The 15,307-nt window shown below is 40.1% G+C and overlaps 1 protein-coding gene across 2 annotated transcripts; it reads left to right on the top strand.

Moving 5' to 3' along the window:
• Nucleotides 1-461: 461 nt before the first annotated feature.
• MAGOHB (mago homolog B, exon junction complex subunit) lies at nt 462-7,822 on the top strand. Of its 2 annotated transcripts, XM_059082691.2 has the most exons (6): nt 462-614; nt 1,014-1,222; nt 2,786-2,844; nt 3,516-3,626; nt 5,938-6,020; nt 7,462-7,822. In XM_059082691.2, exons 3-6 carry the CDS (start codon nt 2,830-2,832, stop codon nt 7,559-7,561), a joined length of 309 nt encoding a protein of 102 aa, XP_058938674.1. In that variant the 5' UTR covers nt 462-614; nt 1,014-1,222; nt 2,786-2,829; the 3' UTR covers nt 7,562-7,822. The 2 variants fall into 2 exon arrangements, with proteins under 2 accessions (XP_058938674.1, XP_058938673.1); XM_059082690.2 differs by lacking the exon at nt 1,014-1,222 and having other exon boundaries at nt 463-614.
• The last annotated feature ends 7,485 nt before the right edge of the window (nt 7,823-15,307 follow it).

The following is a 15,307-nucleotide window of genomic DNA, read 5'->3' as shown; positions in this document are numbered from 1 at the left end:
GGTTTCTAGGTGTCGGATAACTAGCCATCATTGTCCGAAGGGGAAAGGCCCGTGTTAGGAATCTAGCAGGAGAAAGGTTTGTATTCCCGACGTGCCATTCCGATTCTGGGCTTTCTCTTTACTCACTCCACGAATCAGGGGAATAAGGCCACACCCACCTCACGGCTGCCGCGAGAATTAGAGACCCGGAAAGTCAGGGCTACTGGCAAACCTTAGTTCCAAGCCCATAACAAATGCTTTCATATTTTCACACTTCTGTGCTTTCCTAATAGAATATGATCTACTGAATTTTGAAAATAATATGCTTCCAACCTAGTGAAGCAAAGTTCAGGTCGCTGCCGCCCGCCCCCTCCTCGCGCGCCTCCAGGTCTCTCACTCGAGTCTCCACCCACCCGCTTTCCTCTGGGGTCGCTGGAGGCTGAAAGGCCGCAGTGACGCGTTTTTCCTGGGCGGCTTACGTCACTGCCAGGCGTCCGGCGGCTAGTCGGCTGGGCCTTCGGCGGGCTTTTTGGGGACAAGGATGGCTATGGCCAGCGATTTCTACCTGCGCTACTATGTAGGGCACAAGGGCAAGTTTGGACACGAGTTTCTGGAATTTGAGTTTCGGCCTGACGGTGAGCAGAAAAGCGGCCGCGGCAACGAAGCGCGGTGCCGAGCAGGGGGAAGCGAGGTGGAGAGGCCGCGGAGGAGTTGGGGTGGGTGGGCGCGCCTCCGCGGGCTCGCGAGTGTGCAGTAGGGCCGAGGAGCTTAAGGAAAATAGGAAGCGTACATTGGCTTTGTGAATAAAAGAGTAAATTGGTGTCAGTTAATTCAGAAAAGCCGATCCTGCCAGATAGTAAAGTTCAGAATCCTAGCATCAGTTCACCGGAAGGGACGTTAAAGGCCGTCTAGTGTATCGATCTAATACTTGAACGTTTGTGAGAACATCTCCACGAGGTGGACGCATGGATGCTTAAAATCTTCCGGTGAACAGTAAATTTCGGACTGCCCATTCATCTTTTTTATTCATTCAGGCGCTGTATGGAAGGCAAAATGTCGAGAAAAACGAATGAGGCCTGCTCTGAAGCGGGGAGCCCCACGTGTAGAAAAATGAGTGTAATGACGTGTTTGGGGTGCCTAAATACAGTTGTTCCCTATAGGATGCATTAAGACTCTAAAGAAGGGGCGTGGTTAGTTCTACAGGAAACAGTCGGCAGTCTTTTTAGAGAAGGTGACAGTTGAGGTGAGTCTTGAAACGAGAGTAGATTTTTTTCTTGGTCTCTGAGGGGGAAAAAAAGGGTCAGACTGCTGAGAGCCCTGTGAGGTGAAACTGCCTGCCGCCCAAGGAAAGTGCAGCAAATTCTGTCTTTTGACAGCTCTGATTCTCTTTAGACGGTTGTACTGTATATTGAATTCTTATTGTAACGACGACAGTCCATCTGCGTAGACTTTTCTTTTTTGAATACATACTATGTGCTGGGTAACATGAAAAAACAAAAATTGAAGGGACAGTAGTGCATAAGACTCTTTAATTCCCCTCAAGGAGTTATACCTTGGTGGGTGACATAGACATGAAAGTAACTGTAAGGCAGTATAGATATTAAGTGCTGTGTTCATGCTTTGGACAAAGATCTGTGAAGGCATGAAAGAAAAATTAGGGGAGGATCACATATTAGGAAAGGGGAAGAACATGGCACATTTCATACAGAAGTCAGGGTAACTTCGGCTCTGCAATTATTTAGAAACCTTCATCACCTTACTCTCCCTGGTTCTCCCCACGTCTTTTCTAAATTTAGCTAAGGAGCCAAATTTACCTCAATTCTCCATCTGTTCTTTCTTTGTGTGATACTGTTTTCAGGGCCTTTGCCTGTGAACAACTTTTTTTTGCTTGTCTGTATCACTTTTAGCTAGTCACATAAATTAAGTAGTCTAAGATTATCAGGGAAATTTCATTCCAGAACACTGGTTCTCATCTGCCACCACACCATTCCACAACCTTTCCATAAGTAATGATGAGTCCCAAAGACAGTGATTCCTAAGGGGTTCTCCTCATTAGGGTAACCTGTCATTTTAGAGGATCAGGATCACATTACATCTGTATCTGGGCAACTAACTAGCCGTGAGGAGAAGCATGCATTAAGGAATACATCAAAATTCAATGTAGATCAGGTAACGAACTGGTCAGTTTTTATTCAGAAGACATAGTTTGTGTGCTTCTTAATTACAATTCTAAAACAGTATCATTGCCATAATACATTAATTTGAAGGAAAATAATTAAAAGAACATTTTGGAGTAGTGGGGAAAGCATGTGTATTGGAAGAAGGTAGATCTAGGTCTGAATCTTGTGTGACCCTGGGCAAGTTACTTAACTCTGTTTTCTCAGCTATGAATAGGTGAGAGAATAAAACATACTTTTTAGGGTTGATTTACAGATTCGATTGAATGTTCTGGGTAACTCAGCACCAATAAGACATGTAATGTAAACTTTAGAAGAAATGTTAGTTCCTTTTTCAGATTCCCTGTCTAGATCATGACGTAGCTTAAGAAAATGGGCCTTGAAAATGACCCTCCCATTATATGGAATTGTATTGAAGGCATGGAGTTTAAAAAGTTGACTGGCTTCAACTTCAGCCAACTTAACAGCAAATACATGTTCAGCATTGATCTTATGCCAGGAGGGAGGAGATATTAATAAAAGTAGTAGTATAAAATGTTTTTTACCTTCAAAATTGCTTACGATGTCATTTCTTTATATCTTAGCAGTTTTTGCTGTTATAGATTGAATTTTTTTTCCACTTCCCACAGGAAAACTTAGATATGCTAACAACAGCAATTATAAAAATGATGTCATGATCAGAAAGGAGGTAAGTTTTTTACAGATGTGTAATTTTTTACATTAAGCCTGTTTCCCTCATGTCTGTGTTTTTATTTACATATTTAAAGTACATCTAAGGCTGTAAAGAAGAAGCCAATGTATAGATTGAAAAAGGCTTCTAATTGTAGCTTCTGTAACAACAAAAGAAGCAATCTGAATATATTAAGTTGTAGTCCTACATTCGAGTGTATCATTTAATTCATTTTACAATTAACTTTGTTTTTACTCTATTCATTATTTAAAACTAATTGATAATTATGTTTTAAACACAGTATGAATTTTAAATGAAACTCTCAAAAGTTAGGTATACAAAAAGTTCAAAGCACTAACTGTGACGTGTATTTGTCACTGTTCACCTCATAGATTTTGTGTTGACCACTCAGAGGTGTTTGAGTCCTGTGTCACAAAGGCAGAATACAATGTTTTAAGATGGGGCTGGTGTTGAGAAGAGGGAAAAATATGTTTTAAAGGAAAGGGCAAGAGAGTGAAGAAAAATCATAAGGAAGAATGATTCTTTCCCATCTTGTACTTTTAGAATCAGAATTAAATTTTTCTTTAAAATTCTATTTGAATACTCAGGGTTTGTAACTGTTTTATTATTGCCTTCTGAGTTGTGTCGAGAAATAGAGAGACACTGAGATTTTTATAACTTGTTTTCAGGCTTATGTACACAAGAGTGTAATGGAAGAACTGAAGAGAATTATTGATGACAGTGAAATTACAAAAGAAGATGATGCTTTGTGGCCCCCCCCTGACAGGGTTGGCCGGCAGGTTTGTAGTTGATAATTCTTTAAATGCATAAATACTAAAAATTGTTAATATAATTGTTACATTTCTCCTTGTTTATTTAGAATAGCTCCTCATTGAGTCTTGGTTTTTCCATTTAGTAGGCACCTGGTAAATACTTTATAATTTTATTTCACTTTGCGTCATTTTCTATGCTACCGCCTAGTAGTAAAGGAGTCAGTTGAGACATCTTTCTGAACAGTCTTCTCTGCAGCCACCCCAGCTAAAGTTAAGATGTTTTCACAATGTTATGAATAATTGCTATTATTGGTTAATTACTTTTATTTGGAAATAAAAATAGATAGGAAAAAACACAAGTGTTTGTTAAATTTGAGAATTAGAATTCTCATTGACTACATAAAATTCACTTTCGCCAGATTTATAACTTTGAAAGTTCTTACTTGCGTCTTTATGCCCCAGAGAGTGATTTGATTGGTTTCTTTGTTCCAACTGACCGTTGACTTTGCCTCTCATATTCCCTTCAGAAAAATCGATGGGCTGCTGGAGAGCTCTGAAGGCCTAATTTCACTCTGTAGAAAGCCAGTTTGATTTCTGAACTGGGTCTTCTCACCTGTTGGAGAAATGAGATATGACCCCAGGAGGAAGAAACATTTAATTTCGCTTTTGTATATTCCCGAGGATTATACTGTATAACAACTTCTTTGACTAGAAGAAAATGTGGTGAAATCTAATAGATGCTGACTCTCTGTAGCAGTAACTTAACACTTCTCTTTAAAGAAATATTATTTAGGAAAGCGAAGGTAATAGTTAACAGTATTTATTTTATGCACTGCAAACATTTTTAAGAAGTAAATTTAGATCTGTTTGTTTTATACATATATACGTTTGCATTACAAACAGCAACCAACTTTTTATTATCTCTTAGACTCAGGGAGAGAACAGTTTTCATCTACCCACTTGATGATGTGTTCGTGTGTTTTGGTTAGTGGGGAGGATTACTCATGCTTCAGAAACTGTCTGTTGGATCTTTAAGTCAAAGATTTTACGATTGTTTGAGAGTCTTATTTAATTCTCCATTTTGTGTGTGCCATAAACTGTGTCTAATTAGATTTTCTGCTCAAATATATAGCTAGGAGTGTCTTTAAGGTCATCTGTTAATTTAAACTGAAAAATTACTACAGACATAGCCTCTTACTTTTTCATTTTAGATTTGGAGATAAAATATGGAGAAAAATTTATACTTAATTTTGGCACACTAGAAATGTCTATACTATGTTATATTTGTTTTACTAGTTCTTAATTTTAATTGTTTTGTGAAGTCAAAAGAGTATGAATCTCTCAGTCTTACAGTCCAGGATCCAAATATTAGTGCTATCACTTACTAGTGGTTCTACATCAACAGTTTTTTATTCCTCTGTTTTATGAGTCTTGGATTTCACATTTGTAAAATTAGACAAATAAAGCTGACCTGAGAAGAAGGGTAGGCTTTATTAGCCCAATTTTAGGGATTACAGAGAATGTTTGTAAAGTCCCTAGCACCAGGCCTGACACATAGTGGGTGCTAAGTAGTGCTGTTATTAATATTATGCAGTTTATTTGTAGAGGCTGGTTGAAAGGGTAAATGTGTTTGTATTTATTATATTAAAAATAGGCTTATACCCATATTACTAGTTTTACTCACATTATAAGAAACATTCTGTGTCATTCGTAAGTATATCATTCATTTGATAGCATAATCTTTTTGAGATCTCTGTAAAGCAATTCTTTTTTCTTACTCTTTTTTTCATGATTTTCTTTTTTTTTTAACATCTACATTTCTTTCTATTTATTTATTTTTGGCTGCGCTAAGTCTTCGTTGCTGCACATGGGCTTTCTCTAGTTGCGGCGAGCAGGGGCTACTTTTCGTTGTGGTTCACGGGCTTCTCATTGCAGTGGCTTCTCTTGTTGTGGAGCACGGGCTCTGGGTGCGCGGGCTTCAGTAGTTGTGGCACATGGGCTTAGTTGCTCCACGGCATGTGGGATCTTCCTGAACCAGGGCTCAAACCTGTGTCCCCTGCATTGACAGACGGATTCTTAACCACTGTGCTACCAGAGAAGTCCCTGGAAAGCAATTCTTGATTCATCCTAATATTGGGGACACCTGAGGAGCTGATGAGGTTTTAATTTTACATAGTTTATAGCTAACAGGTCGTTTCATTTTGGGTTTTTTTTTTTCCTCCTCTGTGATGGCTAGAAAACTTGCAGCTAAAATTAGGACTTCTTGGTAGTGAGAATACATATATCTTGGGGGATGGATTTTTATATTAACTACATTTCTCTGTTTTATTTTTTTCAGGAGCTTGAAATTGTAATTGGAGATGAACACATTTCTTTTACCACATCAAAAATAGGTTCTCTTATTGATGTTAATCAGTCAAAGTGAGTATGTTAAAGCATTTTGACTAAATTGACATAATTTATTAGAGGGGCTCATTTTAGAACTATAGCCAGTTTGGTAAGATTATTTTAATTGCAACCTGTATCAGTTTATTATGTATGTGTAATCCTCATTTTTATAGTAGTGAAGACTTGTTATCAAAGAAGTTAGTGGTATATTTTACTGATTGCCAAAAATAATCTTAATCTGGACACAGCGTCACAAAATTTAAAAGAAATCCTTATTGGATTTATCAGCCTTATTAGTCCCATATAACAACATTCTCCTCCTTGGATTTAATACTTGAAAGAAATGGAAAAAGCCCCAGTATAGCTTAAGTATGGCTTGAGCTACCTGTGTCTTCACAAGCTCTGTAAGTGCGGTACCACATACCATTGTCTGAAAAATCTCTCTGCCTCCAATTATTTCTTTCCACTCTTTCCCCTCAAAATGTTCTTATAGTGTCTTTTTCCCGTCCCCCTAAATTGTAATAACTTATTTGTTTGCTTAATTGGTTTCAGTATAAGCTCCCTGAGAACCTTCCCGTATCTCAAAGTTAGTGCAATGCCTGGCACACAATAGGTGCTTTATAATTTATAGAGGAAAGGAGAAAGGAATTAATGCATAACTACTGGATACAAAAGGCTATGTTCATATATGAAGACTGGCGAGATACTTTTAAACTATCACATCTATTTTCTCATAGTTGGTGAGGATGTGGCATTTGTATCCTACTCGAATTGTAAATTGATACAGTGCTTTTTGGAAAGCAATTTGATAATATGCATCAAAAGCTGTTAATATTTTTCATTTATCTTTGTCCAGCTGATTTCATTTCTGAGCATCCATCTATCCTGGGAAATACTCTGAAATAATGAAAAAACTTTATTATTCATAAAGATGTTCATTAAAACGATAGTGATAATTGGAAAAAAATCCAAATGCTAACAAGGAGAGAATTGCTAAATTAATTAAAAATTATTTGTGAATTTTTAAAAAATGTAATGGAAAAATTAATGTTTAAGAGGCCAAAGTAAATGATTTTAATTATGAAAAATATTAGAGAAATACCAAAATATTTATAATTATTCCATGAGGAATGACATTATATAGTATTGAGTTTCTTTTTTCTATCTTTATAATTTTATTTGCCTTAAACATTTTTGTGATGCATAAATATTTTTATAAGGAAATAAACACTTCAAATATGAAATGAATACTGATGAAGAAATTTATGTATTTTTTTCTTACAGAAAAGGTAGAGATGGGACTTGTTCAGGTTATCCATTTTAGTTATCAGAAAATGTTTCCTTTCTCCTCAAAATTCCTTTAACGTAATTGTTTTAGGTTTTTGGTCTTTGTTTTGTTTTAGGAATTAATTTGTACTATTATGTTGTTTCATTTTAGGAAGAAAAAAGTAACTTTTATCTTTTTAAATTTTAGGGATCCTGAAGGCCTTCGAGTATTTTACTATTTGGTGCAGGACCTGAAATGTTTAGTTTTTAGTCTTATTGGATTACATTTCAAGATTAAACCAATCTAAATTGTATGTTTTTTGAAACTGTGTTTATATTTAATTAAGGGATGGGTGAGGGAGGGTTTGTCATTTATGATATTGGGGTTTTTATGAATGTGAAGCAAGCTTTTTTGGTATGCAAATTGAAAATAAGAAAATACATAAACAGGCTTAATGGTTATCTTCACTTGGGTCCAAGTGGATTGGACAGTCCCCACACACATTAAATTCTGTAAATAAAAGCCACCTTTATTGAAATTTCGCTCCAATAAAACATATCAAAGCCTGGATGGAGAGTGCATTTTTTCCTTCAGGAGGCTGTATCTCTGATTCATTTTAAAGATCAAAATTGTTCTAGTAGGTGCATTCTATGGCAAAGGGTCTTTCACGTAGAAACATGTAGCCAGATTCCCATCCATTTAAAGGCAATTGTAGATCTTCCCTTGTTTCTACCATACCTGATGGGATTTAATTTTTTGGTGCTTATAGAAGTTGTTTATAGAAGGTTTTGGATTTTTTACATTTGTCGCAAACCCCTCAGCGGTCATTCACATTTAAATGTTTTTGTATTACACGCTGTGATTTCCTCAAGGTTATGAAGGTAAAGTCAGTACCCCAAATTAGGCACATCTTTTATTATGGCCCTGTTTCCATTATTTCACAATGTATATGTTTTGTATATCGGTGGGAAGTAAATGAGTTCTCAGCTCTAAAAATTATTTAAAATTTAGACTTATGTATATGTGTGTGTGTGTCTTTGTATCCTCACTCCTGATGAACACAGACCCCAGTCATATTTCTCAGTTCCCTTCAGCCTCTTTCTGACAGACTTGATCGCTTCTGTTAGTAGCTAAGGCCCTGACATGCTGTTACTTTTCCATCTGAACCTTCACTCTGAGAGCCTGCAGTCCTGTTAGTCATCCTCCACTTCGCCCAGGGACCTCACGGTGGAAGGACTGGTGTCTGAAGGCTCACTGGGGCTCCTGGGCAGCTAGGCTAGAGCAGCTCTGTCCAGTAAACTGTGCGATAATAGAGATGTTCTGTATCTGAGCAGTCCAATAGGGTGGCCACTGGGTACTACATGTGGCTACTGAGTACTTGAGATGTGGCTAATATAACTGAATTTATAGTCCTATTTAATTAAAAATATTTCCCGGGCTTCCCTGGTGGCGCAGTGGTTGAGAATCCGCCTGCCGATGCAGGAGACACGGGTTCGTGCCCTGGTCCGGGAAGATCCCACATGCCGCGGAGCAACTAAGCCCGTGAGCCATGGCCGCTGAGCCTGTGCGTCCGGAGCCTGTGCTCCGCAACGGGAGAGGCCACAACAGTGAGGGGCCCGCATACCGCAAAAAAAAAAAAAAAAAAAAAAAAAAAAAAAAATTTCCCACCATTTTATTATGAAAAATTTCTAAAGGTAGAAAACTTGAAAGAATTGTAAAATGAACACCCATATGCCAATCTAGATTCTATAATTAACATTTTTCATTTACTGTAATAAGTCTATTATAAGTCATGTTGATTTCTCACTTAGGGGTGGAATAACTGGTGTAATTGGTGTCAATAGACTTATTTTTATTTTTTTATAAATTTATTTATTTATTAGTTTTGGCTGTGTTGGGTCTTTGTTGCTGCATGTGAGCTTTCTGTAGTTGCGGTGAGCAGGGCCTACTTTTTGTTGTGGCTCACGGGCTCTGGAGCGCAGGCTCAGGAGTTGTGGTGCATGGGCTTACTTGCTCCATGGCATGTGAGATCTTCCCGGACCAGGGCTCGAACCCGTGTCCCCTGCACTGGCAGGCGGATTCTTAACCACCGTGCCACCAGGGAAGTCCCCAATAGACTATTTTTTAAAGTGCTATTTAATTTTTATTAAATTTAGATAGCCAAATGAGGTTTGTGGCTACCCTTTGGACAGTGTAGCTCTAGAGTATGGCTTGGTAGCTTGTTTACCTTGGAGTGCTTCTGGTCCTTTGCATTGCATTAAAATGCGTGGCCATCCTCTTCGGGTTTGCCATGGAAAGTCACCTGATCTCCAGATTGCCACTGTGCAAGACTGCTGTCATCCCCTTGAAGTCTCATGTGAAAATAAGCATTTCTGCTCAAGCTGTGCACCTCGATGGATGTGTAATATAAAACTATGTTATAATTCTCTTAAGCTAGATGTCAACCTCAAGGAGAAAACTGTGGGCCCACAATTTTTTGGTTGCTCCTCAAAATAATCATTCTGTGGCTCCTATTGAATAAGGCAATCCACTCAAGACTGAGCAAGACTGGGGAGAAATAGTCCTTGGGTTAGAAAGTTTTTAATATGTTAACTCTGTCCTCTTTCTTAACTCCCCCCTAGTGCTGATTTACTTATGGTCTATCTTCACTATCTACTAAGGTTCTCATATTCAAACCAAGATTGGAGAATAGGTCATTAGGATAAATAATTTATGTTTTCTCTGATATTCTTGTCTTTTTTTTTTTTTTTTTTCGGTATGCGGGCCTCTCACCGCCGTGGCTTCTCCCGTTGCAGAGCACAGGCTCGGGACGCGCAGGCTCAGCGGCCATGGCTCACGGGCCCAGCCGCTCCGCGGCACGTGGGACCTTCCCGGACCGGGGCACGAACCCGCGTCCCCTGCATCGGCAGGCGGACTCTCAACCACTGCACCACCAGGGAAGCCCCTTCTTGTCATTTTTGAACTGGCTCTTACTTGATTGTAAGTGGCTGGTGGACAATGAGCATTAAAAATTAAATTTTGTACAGTACTAGTTTTATGTGAAACAGGATTTTTATAGCACTCAGGTCAGCAGATACATGTCTCCACCTCTCACTCCCCCCATAATAAAGAGACCTCTTTAAATAAATTTCTTTCTTTCTTTTTTTTTTTTTTTTGCGGTACGCAGGCCTCTCACTGTCGTGGCCTTTCCCGTTGTGGAGCACAGAGTCCGGACGCGCAGGCTCAGTGACCATGGCTCACGGGCCCAGCCGCTCCGCAGCATGTGGGACCTTCCCGGACCGGGGCACGAACCCGTGTCCCCTGCATCGGCAGGCGGATTCTCAACCACTGCACCACCAGGGAAGCCCTCTTTTTCTTTTTAAATAAATTTATTTATTTATTTTTGGTTGCGTTGGGTCTTTGCTGCCGCGCACGGCTTTCTCTAGTTGCAGCGAGCGGGGGGCTACTCTTTGTTGCGGAGCACGGGCTCTAGGCGCGTGGGCTTCAGTAGTTGTGGCATGCGGGCTCAGTAGTTGTAGCTCATGGGCTCTAGAGTGCAGGCTCAGTAGTTGTGGCGCACGGGCTTAGTTGCTCTGCGGCATGTGGGACCTTCCTGTACCAGGGCTTGAACCCATTTCCCCTGCACTGGCAGGCGGATTCTTAACCCCTGCATCACCAGGGAAGCCCTAAATTTACTTTTCAAGTGTTGATTTTGTGCCTCATCCCTTTATTTGCCCCTTCATGGGATGGAGTGTCACTACCCAGCATCTAACACAGTCTTTTCTATATAGTAGGTGCTTTGTAAAAATTTTTTCAGCATTTTATTGTCTTTCGTATTTACTGCCTGCAGATTATTTGTCTTTGTAACTTAGTCTGAGGTGTAAGAGATTCATTTCTGTCGCTATGGATACCTTTCATTACCATGAATTTTTCAAATGCACATACTCATACCACGGAGTTCTATATTCGAACACATTGGTTAAGGATGTGTCTTTTGGATGTGGCCCAACTGTGATCCTAAGTTCTGTGTACAGTCTGAGTTCCTCAGTCAAAGCAACCAATACAACACAGCAAAGAGGACGGGTAAGAAAGAATCGGGGTCATCCGCCAGGCTCTACCGTTCTATTTTATATATATATATATATATATATTTACAAAATATACTTTATTTTTTTAATTATAGATTTACAAAAAATTGAAAAGGTAGCACAAAGAATTCCCATACGCCGCCCACCCAGTTTCCTCCATGCCCCTCTTTGACATGAATGTAATAAAACCTATGCATTATTATATTTCTCTTTTCCTATTGTGCCTATGTGGGCCTATTCCTACTGTGCCCCAATAATTATTATAGATAGAGAAAGATTTAATATTATAAAGTGGGGAGTGGCAATCTGTAGTATTGCCCTAGTAACACCATCTTAACCTGGCTTGAGGTCAAGAAAGCCTTCGAGTGACATAACCCATGGAAAGCTGAAAGCTGACCAACCTCTGGTGGAACTGGGCCGCCTGGGGAGGCCTCCGCCAGTCGGGTGGATGGCGGTGTCTCTGCCATGAGACCAACGCTAAATCTGGAACTTTTTCTAAGGGTCAAGGATAGTGGGGCATGGTGGAAAGAGTTGCTTAATGTTGTCAAATGTTTAAACCTCTGGTCTTTGGAGTAAAGGGTTGTGCTGAATAATCTTTAATGTTTCCTCTTAGCCGTAGTAAGGTATGAGGCAGAGATTTTTTTTTTAAAGTGCTTTATATGAAAGAAAAACCAGGTTTTGTGCCTCTTCTTACTGTGAAAAGTACAAGTAGATATTTCATTGATATCGAGCTGAGTCTATTCATGTGGGCATTTAAAATATGAATATACATGAGATTACTTTATACATCCTCTTGTTAGACTACTTTGTTTTCATTTGAAATGTGTGAGACCTGTGGACATGGGTTGTGCTGCAAGTTCAACGACTGATCCAGCAGTTTTAGGTTCACAGCAAAATGGAGAGGGAAATCCAGAGATTTCCTGTATATTCCCTGCCCCCACCACATGCATAGCTTCCCCCATTATCAAAATCTCCCACCAGACTGGCACATTTGTTACAACTGATGAAACTACCTCATTCGGTTTCACTTTTGGCTGTGTACATTCTATAGGTTTGGAAAAAATGTATAATGATGTGTCCATTATTCTGGTATCATAGAGTGTATTTTCACTACCCTAAAAATCCTGTCTATTCGTTTCTCTCTATCCTCAACCGCTGGCAACTTCTAATCTATTTACTGGCTCCATAGTTTTGCCTTTTCCATAAAGTCATATAGTTGGAATCATACAGTCTGTAGCCTTTTCAGACTGCCTTCTTTCACTCAGTAATACACATTTAAGGTTCCTCCATGTCTTTTCATGGCTTGATAGCTCATTTCTTTTTAAGGCTGAATAGTATTCCATTTTCTGGATGTACCACAGTTTGTTTCTCCACTCACCTACTGAAGGACGTCTTGGTCGCTCCCAAGTTTTGGCCATTCTAAATAAAGCTGCTATAAACGTGTGTTCAGGTTTTTGTGTGGACCTTAAGTTTTTTGATTATTTTAATAATTGGTTTCCTAGCATTATATGGCAATGAGCTAGATTGAAAATCCAAAAAAATTAATAAAAATAACAAAGGTAAATGAATGATTTGAGGATGAGATTAAAGTCCAAACCATGTGATACAGTGGCAAGAACACTGAAAAAGTGAAATCCTTCATTATGGCACTACTTCACAGAACTATTTTCCCTTTCGACCTGTGAATAGGCTTTATCCCTTAGTGGCACAGAGTCTGAATAGTTATCCAAAATCCTTTTTTTTTGCCATTAGTTTTTCATGCTTTTTTTTTTTGCGGTACGCGGGCCTCTCCCTGTTGTGGCCTCTCCCGTTGCGGAGCACAGGCTCCGGACGCGCAGGCTCAGCGGCCATGGCTCACGGGCCCAGCCGCTCCGCAACATGTGGGATCTTCCCGCACCGGGGCACGAACCCGTGTCCCCTGCATCGGCAGGCGGACTCGCCACCACTGCGCCACCAGGGAAGCCCTTTTCATGCTTTCTTATTCCCGCAGGTGTTCTTCTCATTTAGTTAGAAATTGGAGGAAGGATGCTTCCTGTTAGATTGACTGCTGGAGACCAGCTGGGACAATAGAGAAATTCTCTAGACCATTAGAAAAGCTTTTATCGTCAAGAGAAGGACAAATAAAGTAGCTAATTAGGGAAACAGGAAACGTCAAACAAGGTGTTCTTTTGAGTTTTTTACTGTAAGAGCCTGGAAATTTCATATGGCCCAGTGGCATAAAGGTTAGGCATTAGGACAAATAGCCGTGGAGGGGGGAACCTGGCCAGGTGAGGTTACTCCTCCCGATAAGAGGGATAAAGACCATCTTTCCCTGGGATCTGGTGGTTATTCTTGAAGCCTTCACTTCAGTCTGGGACAGGAAGAACAGCCTGCTGCTGTGAAATGATAAACCATTGAGGTTTGAAGGTGTGACCAGAAGCTGTGTGCTAAGCCTCTAGCTGACGAAGTTAGTATCATCAGGAAGGGACGGGTAAAAGGTGTGGTTTCCTAAATGAAGAATGCCTTTAAGCAACCAGGAAGTGAATGCTTTCTGTATTCATGTTGTGTATGTGTTATCTGTGTTTTGCGCAAAAGTGAATTCGGAAGACAATGTACAAGAACATTCAAAACATTCCTCAAATCATTCATCTTTCTGTTTTCTTAAGGAGTGGGTGTGATACATGAAGTTTAGTGCTTCCATTTTGTGCTTCTTTGACCAAATGACAATGCTAGGGGTTTCAGTTAGTCCTGTCGGAAGTTACTGCTGTTATCTTCTGATGCTGGTTTTTCTTCTCATTTAAGAAGGAATTTGCCTATCCCAGAAATCAGACCTTAGTAATGAAAAGAAACTAGAGCTTAGAAGGAGCAGCTACACAATTTGGCTTTCCCATTATTAACCTCATTATGTCTCTCTACAAAACTATGAAAAATCTAGATTTTGTAGTCAGTTCTTACCTTTAACCACCTTGTTCATCAAGGGCACGTGTAGGCCTCATGTCTCTTCTATGTGCTACAGTTAGAATAACAAATGGGACCGACGTTCTCATGGTATGGAGTTTATACAGAGGAAACAGACGACTATCTAAGTGTAAAAATATGTTCTTCCGGGCTTCCCTGGTGGCGCGGTGGTTGGGAGTCCGTCTGCCGATGCAGGGGACGCGGGTTCGTGCCCCGGTCCGGGAGGATCCCACGTGCCGCGGAGCGGCTGGGCCCGTGAGCCATGGCCGCTGCGCCTGCGTCCGGAGCCTGCGCTCCGCAGCGGTAGAGGCCACAGCGGTGAGAGGTACGCGCACCGCAAAAAAAAAAAAAAAAAGTTCTTCTGCCTCAGCCTCCATCATGAGAGCTATCCACCCTCTTACCAGCTATGAGCATGTAAAACAAAAGAGACAAAAAGCTCAACATCACCAATGTCTCCATGGGATGGTAAAATATAAAATAACCAGATCTGAGCTCATGGAATGCCTTTTTCTATAGAGGCAGCGAGATGCTGCCATGTCTTCCCGCTCCTAAATTGTGTTAATATGCACCGCCCCCACTCCCCGGTCCCCCCCCCCACCCCCGCGCCCAGCCCCACTTCCTTCTAAGCATCTGCACCCCTAGCTCAGTGTGTCAGCATTTCTGGATTGCAGTCATGGCTCTTTCACTATTTTTAGACCCCTCGAAGAAAGAGAAAAAAATGAATACTTACTTATTTTGGAAGTCTAAGAAATCCTAGCTGTAGTGCTAATCTAATTGAATTCTTCCAGATACATAAAGTGAGTGACATTCTTATTGAACGTGTGAAGAAACAGGCGTGAAGATTTGGAGTGACGAGTTCAAATTTTTACAGCTAGAAAGGATTTGAATCTTGGACTTCAAATAATAGTGTTTAACGTTTAATGAACGTTAGCATTAGGTCTGGTAGCGCTTTATATGCCCTACAATCTTGGGAAGCAAAAGCACTATTTTACTTGAGTCGAATCTGAGGCTTGAAGAAGTGAAGTGCCTTGCCTCAAGTCACACATAGA

Source organism: Kogia breviceps, chromosome 12, assembly GCF_026419965.1.
Source record: "Kogia breviceps isolate mKogBre1 chromosome 12, mKogBre1 haplotype 1, whole genome shotgun sequence".
Taxonomy (NCBI): domain Eukaryota; kingdom Metazoa; phylum Chordata; class Mammalia; order Artiodactyla; family Physeteridae; genus Kogia; species Kogia breviceps.
The sequence above is the reverse complement of the archived record's forward strand: the minus strand, read 5'-3'. Positions and strand labels throughout refer to the sequence as shown.

Coding starts and splice junctions, on each gene's coding strand:
- MAGOHB (XM_059082690.2), top strand. CDS start 521: ATGGCTATGGCCAGCGATTTCTACCTGCGCTACTATGTAGGGCACAAG. Junction 3,627..5,937: donor CTGACAGGGTTGGCCGGCAG/GTTTGTAGTTGA, acceptor TATTTTTTTCAG/GAGCTTGAAATTGTAATTGG. Junction 6,021..7,461: donor ATTGATGTTAATCAGTCAAA/GTGAGTATGTTA, acceptor TTTAAATTTTAG/GGATCCTGAAGGCCTTCGAG.